Genomic DNA, 16920 nt, shown 5'->3' with positions numbered 1-16920 from the left:
CTGCAAAGCAAAGTGTCTGAACTTTGTGAAAGCAGCTTCCCAGAGGCACACGTGTGTGCATGCGTGCGTGTGCCACTCTGGACTAGATGGTCATGAGGACGTGCTTATGAGAACATGACAAATTCATTCTCTGCTTTTAGGTCCTACCATAGTCATGTATCTATACTTTCTCTGCCTCCATGTCCCAAAGTCTGGGGAACAGGAAGCTAAAACTCTAAAAGATAATATTTATCGGTGACAAATGTTTTAAAAGCCTCCCAAAGAAACAGAAAATAGCCAGACATTCCTTTATATCGATAGAATTCATAAGCAGCATCCCGAAGGGAAAGATGTGGAGTCAAATATTGAAATGAGCTCTGGGTCCACTTCGGGGGGCTGCAGGGCAGAAAGGGAGTCACGTGGTACTTAGACTTTGTTCTAAAGACCAAATCCGATCATCGTGTACCAAAGTTAAAGTGTTGTGCCCAAGCTGTGTCCCAGACCCTCGCACCGGGCTTTGTGTCTAATTTGATCCTGGCAACAACACTAGGAGACAAATAGCCATACACACACACACACACACACACACACACACACACACACACTGCAGATGAGGAGACCGAGGAAATCATCCAAGGTCATGAGGCTGTTGGGGGAGGCAGCTGGGATTTGAAATGTCCAGCGATCTGAATCGAAGCCTGTGCTTGCTAAGTAGTTTGCTAAGGGTGAGCTCACACTGGCCTTGGAAATGCACGGAATTCCACAGAGCTCAGCACCCATTTCACAAAAAGTAGGCACTTTAAAAATCTTTACAGTGAAAGCAGTTTCCCATAGGTGTAAAAGAGAAAAAAGTCTTTTCTCTGAGCATGTGTAGATGCAAAAAGTAGGCCTGGGGGCCTGAATTATTGTGGCTTTCACAACAGGGATTTCTATATTGGTGGATTTTTTTTCCCAATGAATATTTATTGCTTTATAATTTTATAAAATACTTAAAAAATCTAATGCTATCTGAAAGGTAAGATTTCTGCTGTTGTTTGACTGGAATGGCAAGATAGATGAAAGGATTATTAATTTCTCTCTCTCTCATCCCTGGCCCTTTGAAAGGGAAGATAGATTACATTATATTCTGTATAAGAATATACAGAAATTTTGTTCATCCTTCCTGACAGTCTAATGAAAAATAAGCATAAAGCAAATAGTAACAGAATGGTATTTACTCAATTTACTCTCCACTTCATGACTGAGCTCATATTGTGCAAAGGACCGCCACACCCAGTGACTCATCATTTAGTCACTGAAATTATTCTCGTTGGGATTTTTGTCTATCATTTCTTTTTCAATGTCTTAAGTCAGGTTCAAGAAGGAGGAAAAAAGTGTAAGAGAAAACAGAAACAGGACTGCCTGTCCATATTCATATTAACTTCTCTGAGCCTGGCAAAGCATTTAGAATGGATGGTTTTTCATTTCATTTTATCCTTTGCCCCTCATATCCAACCCATGAATAATAAACTGCCAGAGAGTCTCCTAAGTGCCTTTCAGATCTTTGCCTGGCTTTTCTCCTCACAACCACCACCCAGATCCCACCGCCTCGGGCCTGGTGGGACGTGGCCCCCCACACCCCCATCCTAGCCTCCTCCCTGTCTCCAGTGACTGGAATGACCCTCCCTGACTTTCACTGTCCCTAACCAACCAGGGCAACCCAAGTGAAGCACGAGATCACACTACTGTAAAGATGTGCATAAAACTGTTAATTCTTTCTCACTTGGGTGGAAATGGAAACATTACATAAGCATTTAATATTGAACTAGTAAGACTTTCTAGCAATATCTAAATCAAACATACTATAAAAGGAACGTATGGGCAGAATAATATAAAAATTGTAGGTATACTCCATTGCAACTGTGAAAACATGGATATTTAAAAACATGGATATATATATATATATATATATATATATATATATATGCCTTTTCACCCAGAAGTTTCTACTTCCCCACTTATTTCTAAGTAGCACAGGCTCAACCAAAAGAATAAAATGCAAAACAGTCTTTTTGGCTTCAAAGTGTTTATCAAAAAACAAAGATTTGTTTTTTGCCCTCAAGTTCCCATGGGGCTCACCAATGAAAACCAGGTGACAAAAAAGGCTTTCAAATGTAATGGAAAATACAGTTATAACTAAGGTTCAGAGATGCCTGGAATCTAAAAAGATGTCCGTTAGATCTAAAGAAAGAGTGACCAAGAATGATTTTTACTGGGTTTCTAGAAATACGTTAGCTCATCAAGCCTGTGTGATACTAATACGATGAATACATTAACACACAAAGTACCACATTTTTCAAATGAGGCTGAAAAGCAAACTTGAGGCTAAATATTTAAACACCTTAACCTTAAAAGACTTTAATAGGATAGATTTGATTTAAAAAAAAACCCAAGATGATAGCAATTTCAAACTTTTGGGTATTTTTTGTTTGTTTTGGGCAATAATTTTATCTCTTGTTATTTCTTTTTCAAAAGATATTGGGTCACTTGAGATCCACTGAGAATTTTTCTGGCAGCAAGATCGGACAAAAGCTCATCTTCACAGAAACACGATGGCTACGAAGCAAGATGGTCTTAAAAAGTCCCCAGTAAGCCCTTGGTTTCTATACTCTAAGCCCTGCTAATAATCCCTATATAAAAATATTTGTCATGTTGCTTAGCTTCTCTTAAGAGCTGAACAACCTCGAATGTAGGAAACCTTGAATGTAGAGAATAGACAGCCATGGACCCCACTGATGGGCCAAGGTGCCATTACTCCAACCCCCCTCCTCAGAGTGTTGGCCATCTGTATCCTCTGACAAGAATGCCTTCCTTTACCTCTGCTCAGTCTGGTCTTCACCTGGCACATTCCATCTGTCAAAGCCCACCTCAAATGCTCTTTCTCTGGAAAGTTGAACCTGACTCTCCCGAGACAGAGCTCCACTTCTCCACCGTTGTGCATTGAGAGAGAGCATGCTGAGATTCTCACTGTTACAGAGTTTCCTGTGTTAAAGCATGACTTATCCGTTCTCCTGTCTGATTCTTACCCCCCCAACACACACACACAACAAATCTCTGAGGTCCTTTAGAGCAGAGGCCATAATTTAACGCGTGGAAGAAAGTCTGGACATATCACCAGAATCCTGTCCTTCCAGGAGGGGCGACGGTCAGTGTACTTTGGCTGACACACAGGTAGGATTGCCAGAGGAGTGAGAAGCCATTCCAAATCTGCCTCAAAAACACCCTATTTTGTCAGGGAAAACCAGGTCCACACTTCAAATTAAGTCTGTGGAATGACACATGCATCACCCATTGGCAAAGGACGTAGCACGCACTATTACGAAACTTATGTTTAGTCTCAAGCAAAAATAAACTGTAATTCAGTCAAAACTAATAAAAATTCATACCTTTCATATTAAGGGACAGAGAGGCAACGTTTCTGAAAAGATCTCTATTCCAACAGGGTTCTGTATAGAAGTTAATTTTAGAATTAAAACGAGCAAAAAATTCAAAGACGAGTGCGCTAATTATAAATCTTTGTTGCCATCACAATTTAGTCGTGATTAATATTTTGAAAACTGAAAAGTCACTAATTTAGCTCCAGGAAAAATTAAGCCAGGTAAAGAAAATTAACTCTAAGTGTTCTTTGAACTTAATATTCCTTTTAAGACGTCATCTTATTTTATTCAAACTTATTTCCTCTACAAAAAATTTCCCAGTATTTCAACTATCACAGAGGCCAACCTCTTCTAGACTATTTCAGAAATTACAATTGACATCTTGACCTTGGCCTCATTATTCCTCTTGCGTGCGCCAGTCTCAGTCTGCTCTTGTAGCTAAACAGTAGCCTAAAAAAGGAAGAAACCCTGACTTACACATTTTTATATCTATTCCACCATCTGAAAAGGGCTGCATACACAAAACATCCAGAAATCCTTGCTCATTGGTTACACAGAAAAAAGTAATTCAGGCAAACAAAGAAAGAATTCTCATCTTTTCAATTACAAATTTCTGTAGACTTTAAAATAAACAATTAGGTACAATGTGAGCAAACCCATAACCCAGTGATCTCATTTCGGAAACCCAATCCCACCCTCTCAAATTCAGAAAGTATAGAAATTCTATGAATAAAAATGTTCATTTTAGAATTATTTGTAACAGTCTTACATCAGATGCAACAAGGGAATGGATAAATATTCCCCCACGGAAAAATTACATAAGCATTTAATATTGAACTAGTAAGACTTTCTATCAATAACTAAATCAAACATACTATAAAAGTAAGGTATGGGCAGAATAATATAAAAATTGTAGGTATACTCCATTGTAACTGTGAAAACATGGATATTTAAAAAGGATAGAAACGATAGAGATGCTTACTGCTCTTGTATTCTTTTTTTAAAAAGATTTTCTTTATTTATTTATAAAAGATACACAGAGAGAGGCAGAGACACAGGTAGAGGGAGAAGCAGGCTCCCTGCGGGGAACCTGATGAGGGACTTGAACCCAGGACCCTGAGATCAGACCTGAGCCCAAGGCAGATGCTCAACTCCTGAGCCACGGAGGTGCCCCACTGCTCTTGTATTCTGTTGTAAAGCTATGAGCTATTTCAAATTTTCTTTTTTTCAAAGTTTTATTATTGTTGTGTCATTCTCATAATTAAAAGTCAAAATATGTTCTTTCTAACTTTGGTCACCAAAAAATTCCAAATGCGTATATTGTTGATCATTTAGCTTGTTCTACTAAAATAAAAGTCAACAGCATACGGGGCAACTTGACTTTCTGACAACATGAAGTCATCAACTAACCAAAGTTTTAAAAGTCTTGTCATAAAGTAACTCGGGGTTAATTCTGGAGGAGGGATGAGCATTTTGGGGTGTCTGAAGGGAAGTTACTCTTAGTCCCTCCATGCGTTTTGCTTTTAACAATTTCAAGATCCACAGCAGAAACTCTCTGGGAGAATGTTCACATCGGTTTCCTTTATTTAATTCACACGTTAAGCGGCAATTTCAATTCAACTCAAGATGGTCTTTGAGCACTTGCCTGTGTGCAAGCCACTGCCTCAGCAGCTGCTGAGAACTGATAGGGGGAAAAAAGAACCTATGTAGTCACTGACTCTCAGGAGATGATGATTTAGCATAGGAAAGAGGGAATTTCTACAAGGTTGACCACAGTTGCCACAGCAAATAAAGAGACAAGGTTGGGAGCGGTCAAAGAAGGAGGTATCACATGTTCATGGATGCAGGGCTAGAGGAGGGCAGAGAGAGAAAGGGGACAAGAAGGAAACCCTGGGGACCAGGGACATTCATGGAGTCCAGAGGACAAGGCTTCAGTGCCGGCAGGAAGACAGGAGTCAGGAGACAAGAATGGAGCTACAGAAGGAAGCTAGAGGGGCCGGCTTCGGGATCTCACCGAAAAGTCCTCAGTTATGGGGCATCTGAGTGGCTCAGTGATTGAGCATATGCCTCTGGCTCAGGGTGTGATCCTGTGGTCCTGGGATCGAGTCCCCCATCGGGGTCTCCGCGGAGAGCCTGCTTCTCCCTCTGCCTGTGTCTCTGCCTCTCTGTGTGTCTCTTATGAATGAATGAACGAATGAATAAATAAATAAATAAATAAATAAATAAATAAATAAATAAAAATAATCTTTTTTTTTTTTAAATCCTCAGTTAGGTCACCATGAGATCCATTTTAGCAGAACAGTGTGGACGAGATCCAAAAAGAAGAGGATTAAGAAAAGAATAAAAATCTTACAAGTGGAGGTGTTCTCTATAGCAAATCTAGAGAAACGTGATTGGAAAATAAAGAGGAAGAAAGGGGAGAGTAAGTAGAGGAGGACACAAAGTCAATGAAAATTGTTTTGTTTTTTTTTTTCCGATTCACATGGAACTTATTTAGAAGTTTAAAAACCTTTCTTTTTTTCTGCATAGCAGCCCAGATTCTCCAGCACTGTTTATGAAACAAAGCAAAACAGCACAAAAACAATTCCTTCCCATTGACAGCAATTCCTCTTTAAGAGTCATACCTTATTATAGACAATGGTTTCTGGGCCATTACTCAGTTTTGACTAGCTGTCCATTCTTGCACCCGTAACATGGGAATGTGGTAATAATGAACAAATAATAATAAAACACCTGGCAGACGTTCCCTGTCACTGCCTCTCCTCTTTCAAAGTGTTCTTAGCCACACTTGCCTGAGCTCCTATGAACTCATTGCTTTTAGGAAGTGACACTCATTTATTTAAGCTCTATTTTAACATGAAACAGTAAAGGCCACCACTTAAAAAATAAATATGTAAAGTAAGAGGCTGAAGTCCCAAACTCCCCCTCCAGCACACTACCCACCTAAGTTCTAACTCCAGGGGTAAGTACCGATTAGGACTTGCTGCCCACCCATCTGGTAGGTTCCTGGGTTTACACACACATACTATAGGTAAATATATGTTTGGAGAAATGCTTCCGAAGGGGGACAAAAGTTCACTCCCCCCCCCCACCCCAGGAGAGAAAGAAAGGATCTTGTGACTCACCTTTTGCCTGGGTTGGGGGCATGACGTAGCCCCTTCCACCTCTCTCTTAGTTCCTTCTAGCACCCACCACCCCTCCTCACCACTCTTACTTTAGAAGCTCTACTGTTTATGCCACTAGGCTTTGCCTTCGGGAGTCTTATTTTAAATCTAGACCTGAAGGTCTCTACACAAATTAAAGGATCACTTTGCGTGCTCAGTGGGATGAGATTTTTAACACACGTGTATGTCTTCCAACCCTTCCCGTTCCCATCCCCTTCAACTCTTGGATTTAGTTAAAATGATATGAAACATGAATGCGATCATTTGCATTTTTCCTTAAGAACGGGTATAATGGACACCCAGGGAGTCACACTCTTCCCTTGTGTGCAAGCTTTGAACCAAGAGCATCTGGCAAAAGTTAAGCAATTTTGAAGATACAGTTAAGGTCCCTAATCAGTTAACTTTGTGTTGATCTTAGGTGAGCCTGACCTAATCAGGTGAGATTTTTTTAAAAGGGTGCAGGCCCCTCTCCTGAAGTGAGAGGCATGGAACAGCACAAACTCTTTCTCGTCTCCCTTTCATTGCTAGCTTTCAAGGAGCAAGCTGCCATGAGGATACAGCCATGAGGTTATGAAATCTGCCAGACAGCCCAAGGGAACGCGGAGGTTGAGTGACCCTTTTCCTATTCACGCTTCAGATGAGAACTCAGCCCAGCCAACATCTAGATTCCAGCCTTGTGGGACCCCAAGCAGGGAGTCCACAAAGACATGCCTAGACCAACAGAACCATTGGCGACTAAAAGGGTATTGTTTCGAGCCACTACTTTGGAGTGATTTATTATATAGCAGAACTAATTGGTAAAGCAGGTATCCCTATTTTTTTCCAAAAGACTTTTCTTCACCATTAGGTTACCATCTACAGTCACTTTAATGTCATTTATTTAGGTTTATTCCTGCATTTTAAGGAGTCTGTTCAACCTTCTTCTTCCCGTTCTCTATCTTCCCCCTAACTGGTTATACTCTGATTTAGTTCCAGCTCAGCGAGGAAATTTTTAAAAATCATTTTCTTAGGGCACATGGTGTTATGTTTTCTTAAATGTGCAAAATGTCTTTCTTTTGTCCTCAAGTGTAAAGAATCCCAGAACTACCCGTCCTTTGTCCTGAGCAGCCTGAAACACTGCTCCACTATTGCTTAGTTTCATTACAGAGAGGAGCAGGCCACCGCAGATCTGATTCTCTTTCGTTTGTGACCTGTACTCCCTGTGAAGACTCATAAAAAAGATTTCTCTTCATCCTTAGATTTGGGAACTTTACCAGGAAATCTCAAATTGTGTATCATCTCCTTCATCAACCCCGCTGGCACTCTGCAAGCCCATTCGTTCTGCTTGAAAACTTCAGTCTTCTCCAGCTCACAGATTTCTCCTTCTACTAATTAGTTGATTCTGGTTTTATTTCCATGTGCTCCTTCTACTTCTGGAGCATCCACCATCCAGACGGAAACAGATCTCCTGGATCCTCTCTCCACGCTTCCTATCTTGTCAGTCGGGATTTCCCTTTTCTCATATTTTCACTTCTACTATGAAATAGTTCCTCCTTTGGCTTTTCCAGATCCAGATTTGAGCTTGAATAGTAAAAATTACTTGTTTTCACTTCCTCTCTTGAGTGCATAGAGCTGCTGGTTGTTGTTGCCATTTCATTTTTATTTCCCGGATTATTTTCGCTTTTTGAGTTGCTGGGACAGGCTGCCCTGTCCTGGCCAGGATGAAGGTTGGCAACGTCAGGCAAAGATAGATGCCACTGAAGACTCCCCTCCAGTGCTGGACAGGCCTGGCAGCCAGGCCCTGTCTACTAAGGTGCAGGGTGGAGGGCTCTCCGTTTGGGGTTCTCAGGGCTCTCTGGCGATGAACAGAGACTGTTTTCTCTCAGCTATAGAGAAAATAAAGGACCAGGTCAGCCCCACTGTGCAGTTGTCTGAGAGGGCAGCCAGTCCCCATGAGATCCGGAGAGCCCTCTGGCTCACGAGGTCGCATAGAGCACGTTCCCAGCACGTACTTCTTCTTCGTAAACTCATGGTCCCTGGAGCTCTGCTAGCCACTGATTCAGTTCTCCCCTAACCCTGTTGTGTGCATAGGCTCCCAACACCTGCATCGTTCCTCGAGAAGCCAAATCCTCTGATATGTTATGCTGTCCTCCAGGACATCCTTCACAGAGGGCCAGTAATTGCTGGAGGCAAGTCCCAGAAGGACAAAAGTATAGTGGAATTGAGAGTATATGTGGAAGGATTAACATAGGTGTGTGTGCGTGGCTCATCACGTGAAATTGTATTTTTTACTGCTTAGTCACAACAGCACAAGCAATGCCTCAAAGATACGAAAAACCAGATCATAAACCGAACAATGTAGAATTTTTAATTTTCGAAGCACATCCACTAGTCATTCTGAAGAATTTCAAAACGTGAGGGAGCATCACCGTCCTTACTTTATACGGAGCAAATAAAGGCCAGTCAGTTGAACAGACTCTTCCTGGCTCAGCAGGAAGCCGTTGGCACGAGGAGGATGAGCTACTTAGGTCTCCTGACTCATTGCTCCTTTATTCTTCTTTCCAGAATCAGGCAGACGTCCTTATTTCTCAACACTCTGAAAAACCTGGAACTGAAATCCATGTGAATGAAGGCAGCACATTGTGGAAGTGGTGGGGTTTGGTTCTAAATGGGCATCGCACTCAGAGAGGAACGTCAGATCTGCTGAACAGAAAGCAAAGCCTTGGCCCAGCCTCACCCCTTCCAGCCAGAGACGAGATCAAGCTCATCCATGGGGCCTACAAACCTTGGAGGCCCACCAAAAAGATCCCCAGATAAAGGTGGGTCCATCCAACGAGAAGGAACAAGGCAAGGTCACCAGGCAGGTGGATGGGATCGAGTAAGCAGTGCTGGGAGCAAGAGGTTAGATGCCATGGCTATAAATAGTACCCACAAAGGCATTACAAAAATCTAAGCCCAGCCCTGAAGTTGTGGCTTAGAGGAATGTGTGCAGCAGCTGATAAACACAATTTCCTGGCACGGTGCCGACCAAGGGCGTCTGGGCTTGAATGATGCCGCACCACTGAGCCCACTGGGGAGGCCGAAGAAATGGCTTTGGGGACACGCTGGCTGGGCTTCTGAGGGACACCGCGGCCACCTCTCACAGGGCTGTGTGAGTTCATGCACATAAGGGCTCAGAACGAGGTCTGTACATTATAAACACACTGTCGACGTCGGCTGTTTTTCCAGAGTGATTTTGACACGCGTCCACTCAAATGAGCTAACGTTTCCCTTGCAACTGACTCACTGAATGAGAATTAGCTCTTTTGCCAACATGTGAGATTCCACCTGGGTCCTCGGCTGAAAAGTCCAGCATCCTGTCTCTGCTCAGCGAGCACCGCCTGGCAGCCCGCTTCCCTCCCCCAGGGTGTCCACAGCCCTGTCCTCCCATCTCTGTCGGATGGGCACTTAAATCTCACTTTTTACCATCAGCTTTTTACACACTCAGCAGAGAACAGAGTGAGGGCACAGGATGAAGGAGAGGAGAGAGATTTTTCAGTTTATCAGGAGGAAACCCCACCCTTGCAAATTGGTCTCTTTGGCCCCATACATCTACCCCGTCCAGCATTTTTTGTTGTTGTTGTTGTTTGTTGTTTTTCTGAAAAATTTAATGTTCCAATTAGAGGTTCATGCATTTAGGTTGAAACATCCATGATGTCATTTGGGCCGCCCTGGCACCAGAAGGCCAAGGGGCGCTCACCTTTGTATTCTGCAAGGCACACGCACTCATAGCCATTAACGAGGTCCCTGCAGGTGGCAGCGTTCAGGCAAGGAGCCGACAGGCACTCGTTGTATTCCTCCTCACAGTAGAGGCCGTGGTAACCTGAAGGGCAAAGAAAAAGACCTGCAGTCACTTGGGTTCCATCAAAACTCACTCTGGACGGCCCACATGAAAGGTGGCAGGCTAAGTCATTGGAAACATGGCAGAGACAGACGGGGATTTCAAGGAGTTGAGTCCCCTGGGGTACAACTGAAATGTGGGTTTCTGGGAAGCCTATGAAGAGTCTGTTCTCATCACCCTTTCTCATGATCCCAAGTATCAAAGAAGTGATCCCACTTATCCACCAGATGGTCTCATCACTTCATAGTGTCCAATGGCACCAGTGACCCGGAGACCAGGGGCATTGAGTGCATCTGCTGTGGCCACAGGAGATGGGGGCAAGTGCAGCAGGGCCTGCAGCACAGGAGTGACAACTCCTTTCGAGGATGTGGACCACTCCTCCTCCAGTCAGAGAGCCCTATCTAGCAACCACAGAGAATTTTCTTAAAAGGGATCCATGATTTTCCTTTGCTCTTCAAGAAGAAAGTCAGCTAAAAAGGCTACACTGAAATCACTGATAAAATGTGGGGTAGTTGTTTTTGTTTTTTTTTTAGTTAAAATTATGATTATCTCGGGGCACCTGGGTGGCTCAGTTGGTTAAGCATCTGACTTCTGCTCAGGTCATGATCTCGGGGTCCTGGGATCGAGCCCCGTGTCAGGCTCCCTGTTCAGTGGGGAGTCTGCTTGTCCTTCTCCCTCTGCTCCTCCCCTGCTCATGCTCTCTCTCTCTCTCAAATAAATAAAATCTTTTAAAAAATAATTATCTCAATTATAATATTTTAAGTTGCACTTTAAAATTCGAGTTGTTAAAAATAGAGTAAGAGCAGTGAAGAAAAAGAAACCAACGGTTTCTCAAGAAAGATGGCTTTTGCTGCATTTGCAACACAGGTGTTTATTCTAAAGGACAAGAAGACAACATTCTTTGAGATGCACTCATGAATGTTATACTGTTTTTAACTTTCAAAACCATGTGTCAGTGCCAATTTGCAGTGAAACCGAGCCATTTTTTTTCTGGCCCTGTCCAAACAATGAGAAACACGTGAGTGCTTTCAAAAATCACCCTGCCTGTGTTGGTTCTGAATTCAGATAAGCAAAAAAAAAATAAACCCTTGCTCGAATGTGAACTAGAACTAGTAGTGGTTCCCCCCACCCCAGCTTTCCGACTCATAGCCCACCCTCAGACTCAGAAAGTTCCATTAGGACATGCTAACGTGTTGAACTGTTTTGTTTCTTGTGCCTATCGCAAAAGTAGGTTAAGCTCCTATCTGCAGTATTAACAGAGCACTTTTCAAGTTTGTTGCCATTTCAGTTGTTTTGGAACTGCTTTCCAAAATTGGGCAGTGATAAAAGCCCCTTTGAGGAGACCTTGACCTACCTGAGACAAACAGGCCACGGTTTTCAATTCTTCCCTCTTCCCCTACTTTTTGTAATTTTAGAGAAATATTTCCTATTACTCTTCATTGGTAATTTGATCATCTAGATCAGAGTTTCTCAACTGACAAGCAATTTTGCCCCTAGAATTTGGCAATGCTTGGAGATACCTTTGGTTGTCACAGTGAGGGTGGAGGGGAAGGGGACTGCCACTGGTATCTAGTGTAAGGATGCTACTAAACATCCTAGGAGGCGTAGGACAGCCCTCCATGACCAAAAAAAGAAAAGAAAAGAAAAAAACATTCGGCTAAAGTGCTAACAGGCTAACAGAGCCAGATATGGAGAATTCTACTCTCGATTAAGGATCAGCAAACTAGCTCACAGGCCAAATACACCCCAGTCTGGTTTTGTAATTAAAGTTTTATTGAGACAGAGCCACAGTCATCCATCTATGTATTGTGTGTGGCCACGTTCCCACTGCAATGGCAGCCTGAGTAGTTGCAACAGGGACCATATGGCTTGCAAAGCCCAAAATCCTTACAAGCTGGCCTCCTAGAGAACAAGTTTGCTGACTCCTGATCACGCCTCAACAGAAAATCTTCCTTTTTTATAAGAGTTTTGGATATTAACTCCTTATTAAATAGTTTGCAAACATTTTCTCCCATTCCGTACTTGGCTTTTATTCAGTTGATTGCTTCCTTTGCTGTGTTGTTTTTTAGATAGAGCCTCACTTGTCTATTTTTGCTTTTGTTGCCTGTGCTTTTGGGGTCATATCCAAGAAATCATTGCCAAGACCAATATTATGAAGGTTTTCCTCTATGTGTTCTTCTAGGAGTGTTATAGTTTCAGGTCTTACATTTAAGTCTTTAATCCGTTTTGAGTTGTGTGTGTGTGTGTGTGTGTGTGTATGTGTGTGTGTAAGGTGTAAAAGAATATTTGTATAGCCAACAGGTACACAAAAAGATGCTCAACATCACTAATCAGCCAGGAAATGTAAATCAAAACCACAATGAGATATCACATGACACTTGTTATAACGCCCATTATAACCACCCCTCCCAACACACACACACAGAGAAAATAGAAAGTGCTGGCAAGGATATAGAGAAATTGGAACCCACATACACTGCTGGTGGAAATGTGAAATGGTGCAGCCACGATGGAAATCAATATAGAGAATCTCCCCAAAATTAAAAATAGGCCCGCCTGTGTGGCTCAGTCGGTTAAGTGTCTGCCTTCGGCTCAGGTCATGATCCCAGGGTCCTAGGATAGAGCCCCATTTGGGCTCCTTGCTCAGTGGGGGAGCCTGCTTCTCCCTCTGTCCTCTGCTCCTACCCCCTGCTCGTGCTCTCTCTCTCTCTCTCTCTCTGTATCAAATAAACAAATAAAATCTTTGGAAAAAAATTGTGTTAAAAACTTGAAAATAGAACCATCATATGAATAATAATCCCATTCCTGGATTTATCCAAAGTAATGGAAAACAGGATCTTGGAAGAGAAATTTGCAGTCCTATATCCATTGCAGCATTATTCACAATAGCCAAGAGGAAGAATCAACCAAAATGCCAATCTACAGATGAAGATGAATGGATAAAGAAAATGCAGTTTATACATACAATGGAATTATTGTTCAGGCCTTAATAAAGGGAAGAAATCTTGTCGTATGCTATAACATGGATGAACCTTGAGACTGTAAGCTTAGTGAAATAAGCCAGTCACAGGAAGACAAATATTTCATGATCCCACTTATATGAGGTATCCCAAGTAGTGAAACCCATAGAAGCAGAGTAGAATGATGGTTGCCAGGGGCTGGGAGGAGGGGAAAGGAGGAGTTTCTGGCCAACGTATGCAGAGTTTCAGTTCTGCAAACTGAAAATGTTCTAGATATCTGCTGTATGACAATGTGCATGTGTATTATGCCCTTAAAATTTTGTTAATAGGGTAGATTTCAGGTTATGTGATTTTTCTCACAATTAAACTAGATGTATAATATATAACTTACATAGTGAGTTCATTGTCTTTTGGCTTCTCAGTGTGGAGCAACAGTTGCAAGGAGCATCTTTTCAAGTGTATTTGCTCTCCTAGCAGATCCTTTAAATATCACTTGGAGGAACAACAGATAACCCTACAAGCATCGTTGACCTCGCAAGTGAGGTGGTGTTTACACAGACAAAAATCAAAAGCAAATTTCATGAAATCATCCATCATTGTTTTCATTCTTTGCAAACTGTATCATTCTCTTCTTTCACTAGTAACATGACAAGGAAATGAGGACATCATTTTACAGAGATAATTAAGCTGCTGATGTTTTTCTTCCTTGGGGGAAAAGAAAAAGATAAAGGTTTCACTTTCTGAAACTGTTTTTTCAGAGATGGTAACATTTCGACATCTTCGTGGAAATGTCAAGGTACCCCTTACACTGGGTGCCAGAGAACCTAAATTGGACTGTTTGGATAAAAAGGCATTCCTTGCAAAATAGAGGGCTTCTGTGAAAATGAGGCTGCTACCCCCTGCTAGTAATTAATTCGGGCAAACAAATTAGCTCAGGGCAGTATGCCCAGGGTCTAGGAAAATTAGGCTAGTCCAAAGAACTTTTTAAAATAAAACAAAAGATCAGAAGGGTGAGATCAGAGTACCGATCAGGGCACCGATCTTCACCATCACCGCTCCCCTACTTGCTCCTGAATATTCGACTCCAATATTCCTTACATTGACAGAACACAGTGATCAACTGGAGGTGAGGAGCGAGAGTGGTCAAGACGGCTGCCCTGTTTAGGCTGAGTAAGTGCAGGATGTTGCCATTAACACGACCAAAGGAACAACAGGTTTTTGAGAAAGTTGACCAGTTGGATTTTGGACATGTTTTAACTTAGGGTTCACTTGGGGAGGTCCAGGTGGCAGCTGGAAAAATAGGCTTCAAGTGCGTTGAAACAGCACCTTGGGAATTAGCGGCCTTGAAGTGGTGTTGAAGTTTCATCAAAGAAAAACTTTGGAGAAGAAACAAGAAAGGACCAAGGTCAGATCTACATGGATGGGCAGGTGGAGAAAGAGAGACCAGATCAGGACACTCGGCAAGGATAAGGCAAAGCAGAGGGGGAAAGCCCAAGGGCAGCAATGTCATGGGAGCCAGGAGAGGGAAGATCAAGGAGGGTTATTCAAAGGCTCTCAGGAGTGAAAAATAACAGCCAGATTAGAAGATGAGAAAGTCATCAGAGGGGTGCCTGGGTGGTTCAGTCAATTAGGCACCTGACTTTGGCTCAGGTCATGATCTCAAGGTCTTGGGATCAACCTGCACTGGGCTCCACACTCAGTGAAGAGTCCCCCTGTCCTTTGCTCCTCCTCCTACTCATGCTCACTCTCTCTCTCTCTTTCTCTCTCTAACAAATAAATAAAATCTTTAAAAAGAAAGTCCCTGGAAAGTCACTTCAAAGTCATATCTCTCCATGGGAGCTAGACTGCCCTGGAGAGGTTGTTTTGAAAGTTGGGGGAGTGGAGGGATTGCTTGTCACACTGATTGGGGGGTTCGACTGGAATTCAGTGGGTGGAGGCCAGAGAGATTAACCGTTTTGTAACGTCCAGGATACCCCTGCACAACAAACGATGCCCTGGCATCCCTCACCACTTTGGACAGTCCCATCAGAAATTCACGGAGGTGAAAACCCTGTTTTGTAACCTTCCAGGCCTAGAACTTAATAGCTTTACATGTACATTTACATTTACAGTTTTTATGATTTGCTGAGTTTTCCTGGAATGTAACTACTGGGTAAATCAAGAGAAGATTGTACCAAGAGTGGTTCACCACTTTGGAAAATCACTTTACAAGAGCAACAGCTCTTGAGGAACAAATCACCAACAAAGCACACGCGCATCAGTAAACAAAACAAGACAAAAATCCCTTCTTCAGATAATTTTCTGACAACACTGTCAAAAGCTTCTCTCACCAGTTACTTATCACAACACTTCACTGATTTCACCACAACCCTTATAACTGTCTGAAATCATATTTCAACTTCTATTCTTGATTATTATTTCTCTTCCTCCACTAGAATATAAGCTCGAAGGCAGAGGCTATGATTGCTGTGTTCACAGCTGTACCCACGGTGTCTGGTACAGAAAACATGCTCAAAATAGTTGTTGAATCAGCACCCAAAGTGCCATTGGTTAAACCAACACACATTTAAGATGTGCCTACAATGTGTCAGGAGCTCCCAGGTACTGTGGATACAAAGATAAGTGGCAGGGCTCTACTTGCTAGAAGCTTATAATCTAATAGCATGTTAGTGCTGTCCGCTTTGTATCAGCTCCTTTACATGTGCTAACTTGTTTAATCCTCATGACCACCCAGAATGATGGGTAGGACTAGTCCCAATGTGTAGATGAGGACTTAAGAGTCAAAGAGATAAAGAAATTTGCCCAAGGACACACAGTCAACCCTGTGTTCTTCCTACTTTTGCCAAGAACGTCCCCAGAGTGCATTACCTAGTATATCAGCCTGCAAGGGCTGCCATAACAAACACCACAGCCTGGGGGAATTAAACAAATTTATTTTCTCACAGTTCTGGGAGCTGGCATTCTAGGTCAAGAGGCCAGCGGGCTTGGTTTCTCCCGAGGCCTCTCTCCTCGGCTTGCAGATGGCCACCCTTCCCCCTGTGTCTTGTCTCCATGTGGCCCTGTCTCTGTAGGCACACCTCCCCGGTGTCTCGGACAGTTATGGGAAAATAGACATATTGGTTCCTACCCCATCCTTAAGACCTCACTGAACCTTAATTAACCTCTTAACCTCTTTGATGGCACTGTCTCTAAATACAGGCACCCTGGCCAGGGGTTAGGACTTCAACATATGAATTTGGGAGAGACAAAATTCAGTCTCTAACACCCCAAAATCAGGGTTTGTCAACCACAACGATATTGACATTTTGGATCAGATCATTCCTGGTGGTTGGGAGCTATCCGGTGCATTGTAGGATGTTGATCCCTGGCCTCTCCCCACTAGATTCCAGAAGTCCCCACCTCTCCCCAGTTGCGACAACTAGAAAGGTCTCCAGGCATTGCCATATGTCCCTTGGAGAACATAAACCCCCATGGAGAACAAATGTCCTAGACCCTTTTTATAACATGAGAACAATTTGAGGAGATTGCAGGATGTGTAGGTT

General features: G+C 42.8%; 1 protein-coding gene across 1 annotated transcript in view; it reads right to left on the bottom strand.

Moving 5' to 3' along the window:
* Nucleotides 1–16920, bottom strand: part of DNER (delta/notch like EGF repeat containing) — a 313637-nt gene that overhangs the window by 27814 nt on the left and 268903 nt on the right. Inside the window, exon 9 of the mRNA XM_072719318.1 lies at nucleotides 10278–10400. Within this exon, the coding sequence (XP_072575419.1) occupies nucleotides 10278–10400 (123 nt within the window). The remainder of the gene's footprint in view (nucleotides 1–10277; nucleotides 10401–16920) is intronic.

Source organism: Vulpes vulpes, chromosome 9, assembly GCF_048418805.1.
Source record: "Vulpes vulpes isolate BD-2025 chromosome 9, VulVul3, whole genome shotgun sequence".
Taxonomy (NCBI): domain Eukaryota; kingdom Metazoa; phylum Chordata; class Mammalia; order Carnivora; family Canidae; genus Vulpes; species Vulpes vulpes.
The sequence above is the reverse complement of the archived record's forward strand: the minus strand, read 5'-3'. Positions and strand labels throughout refer to the sequence as shown.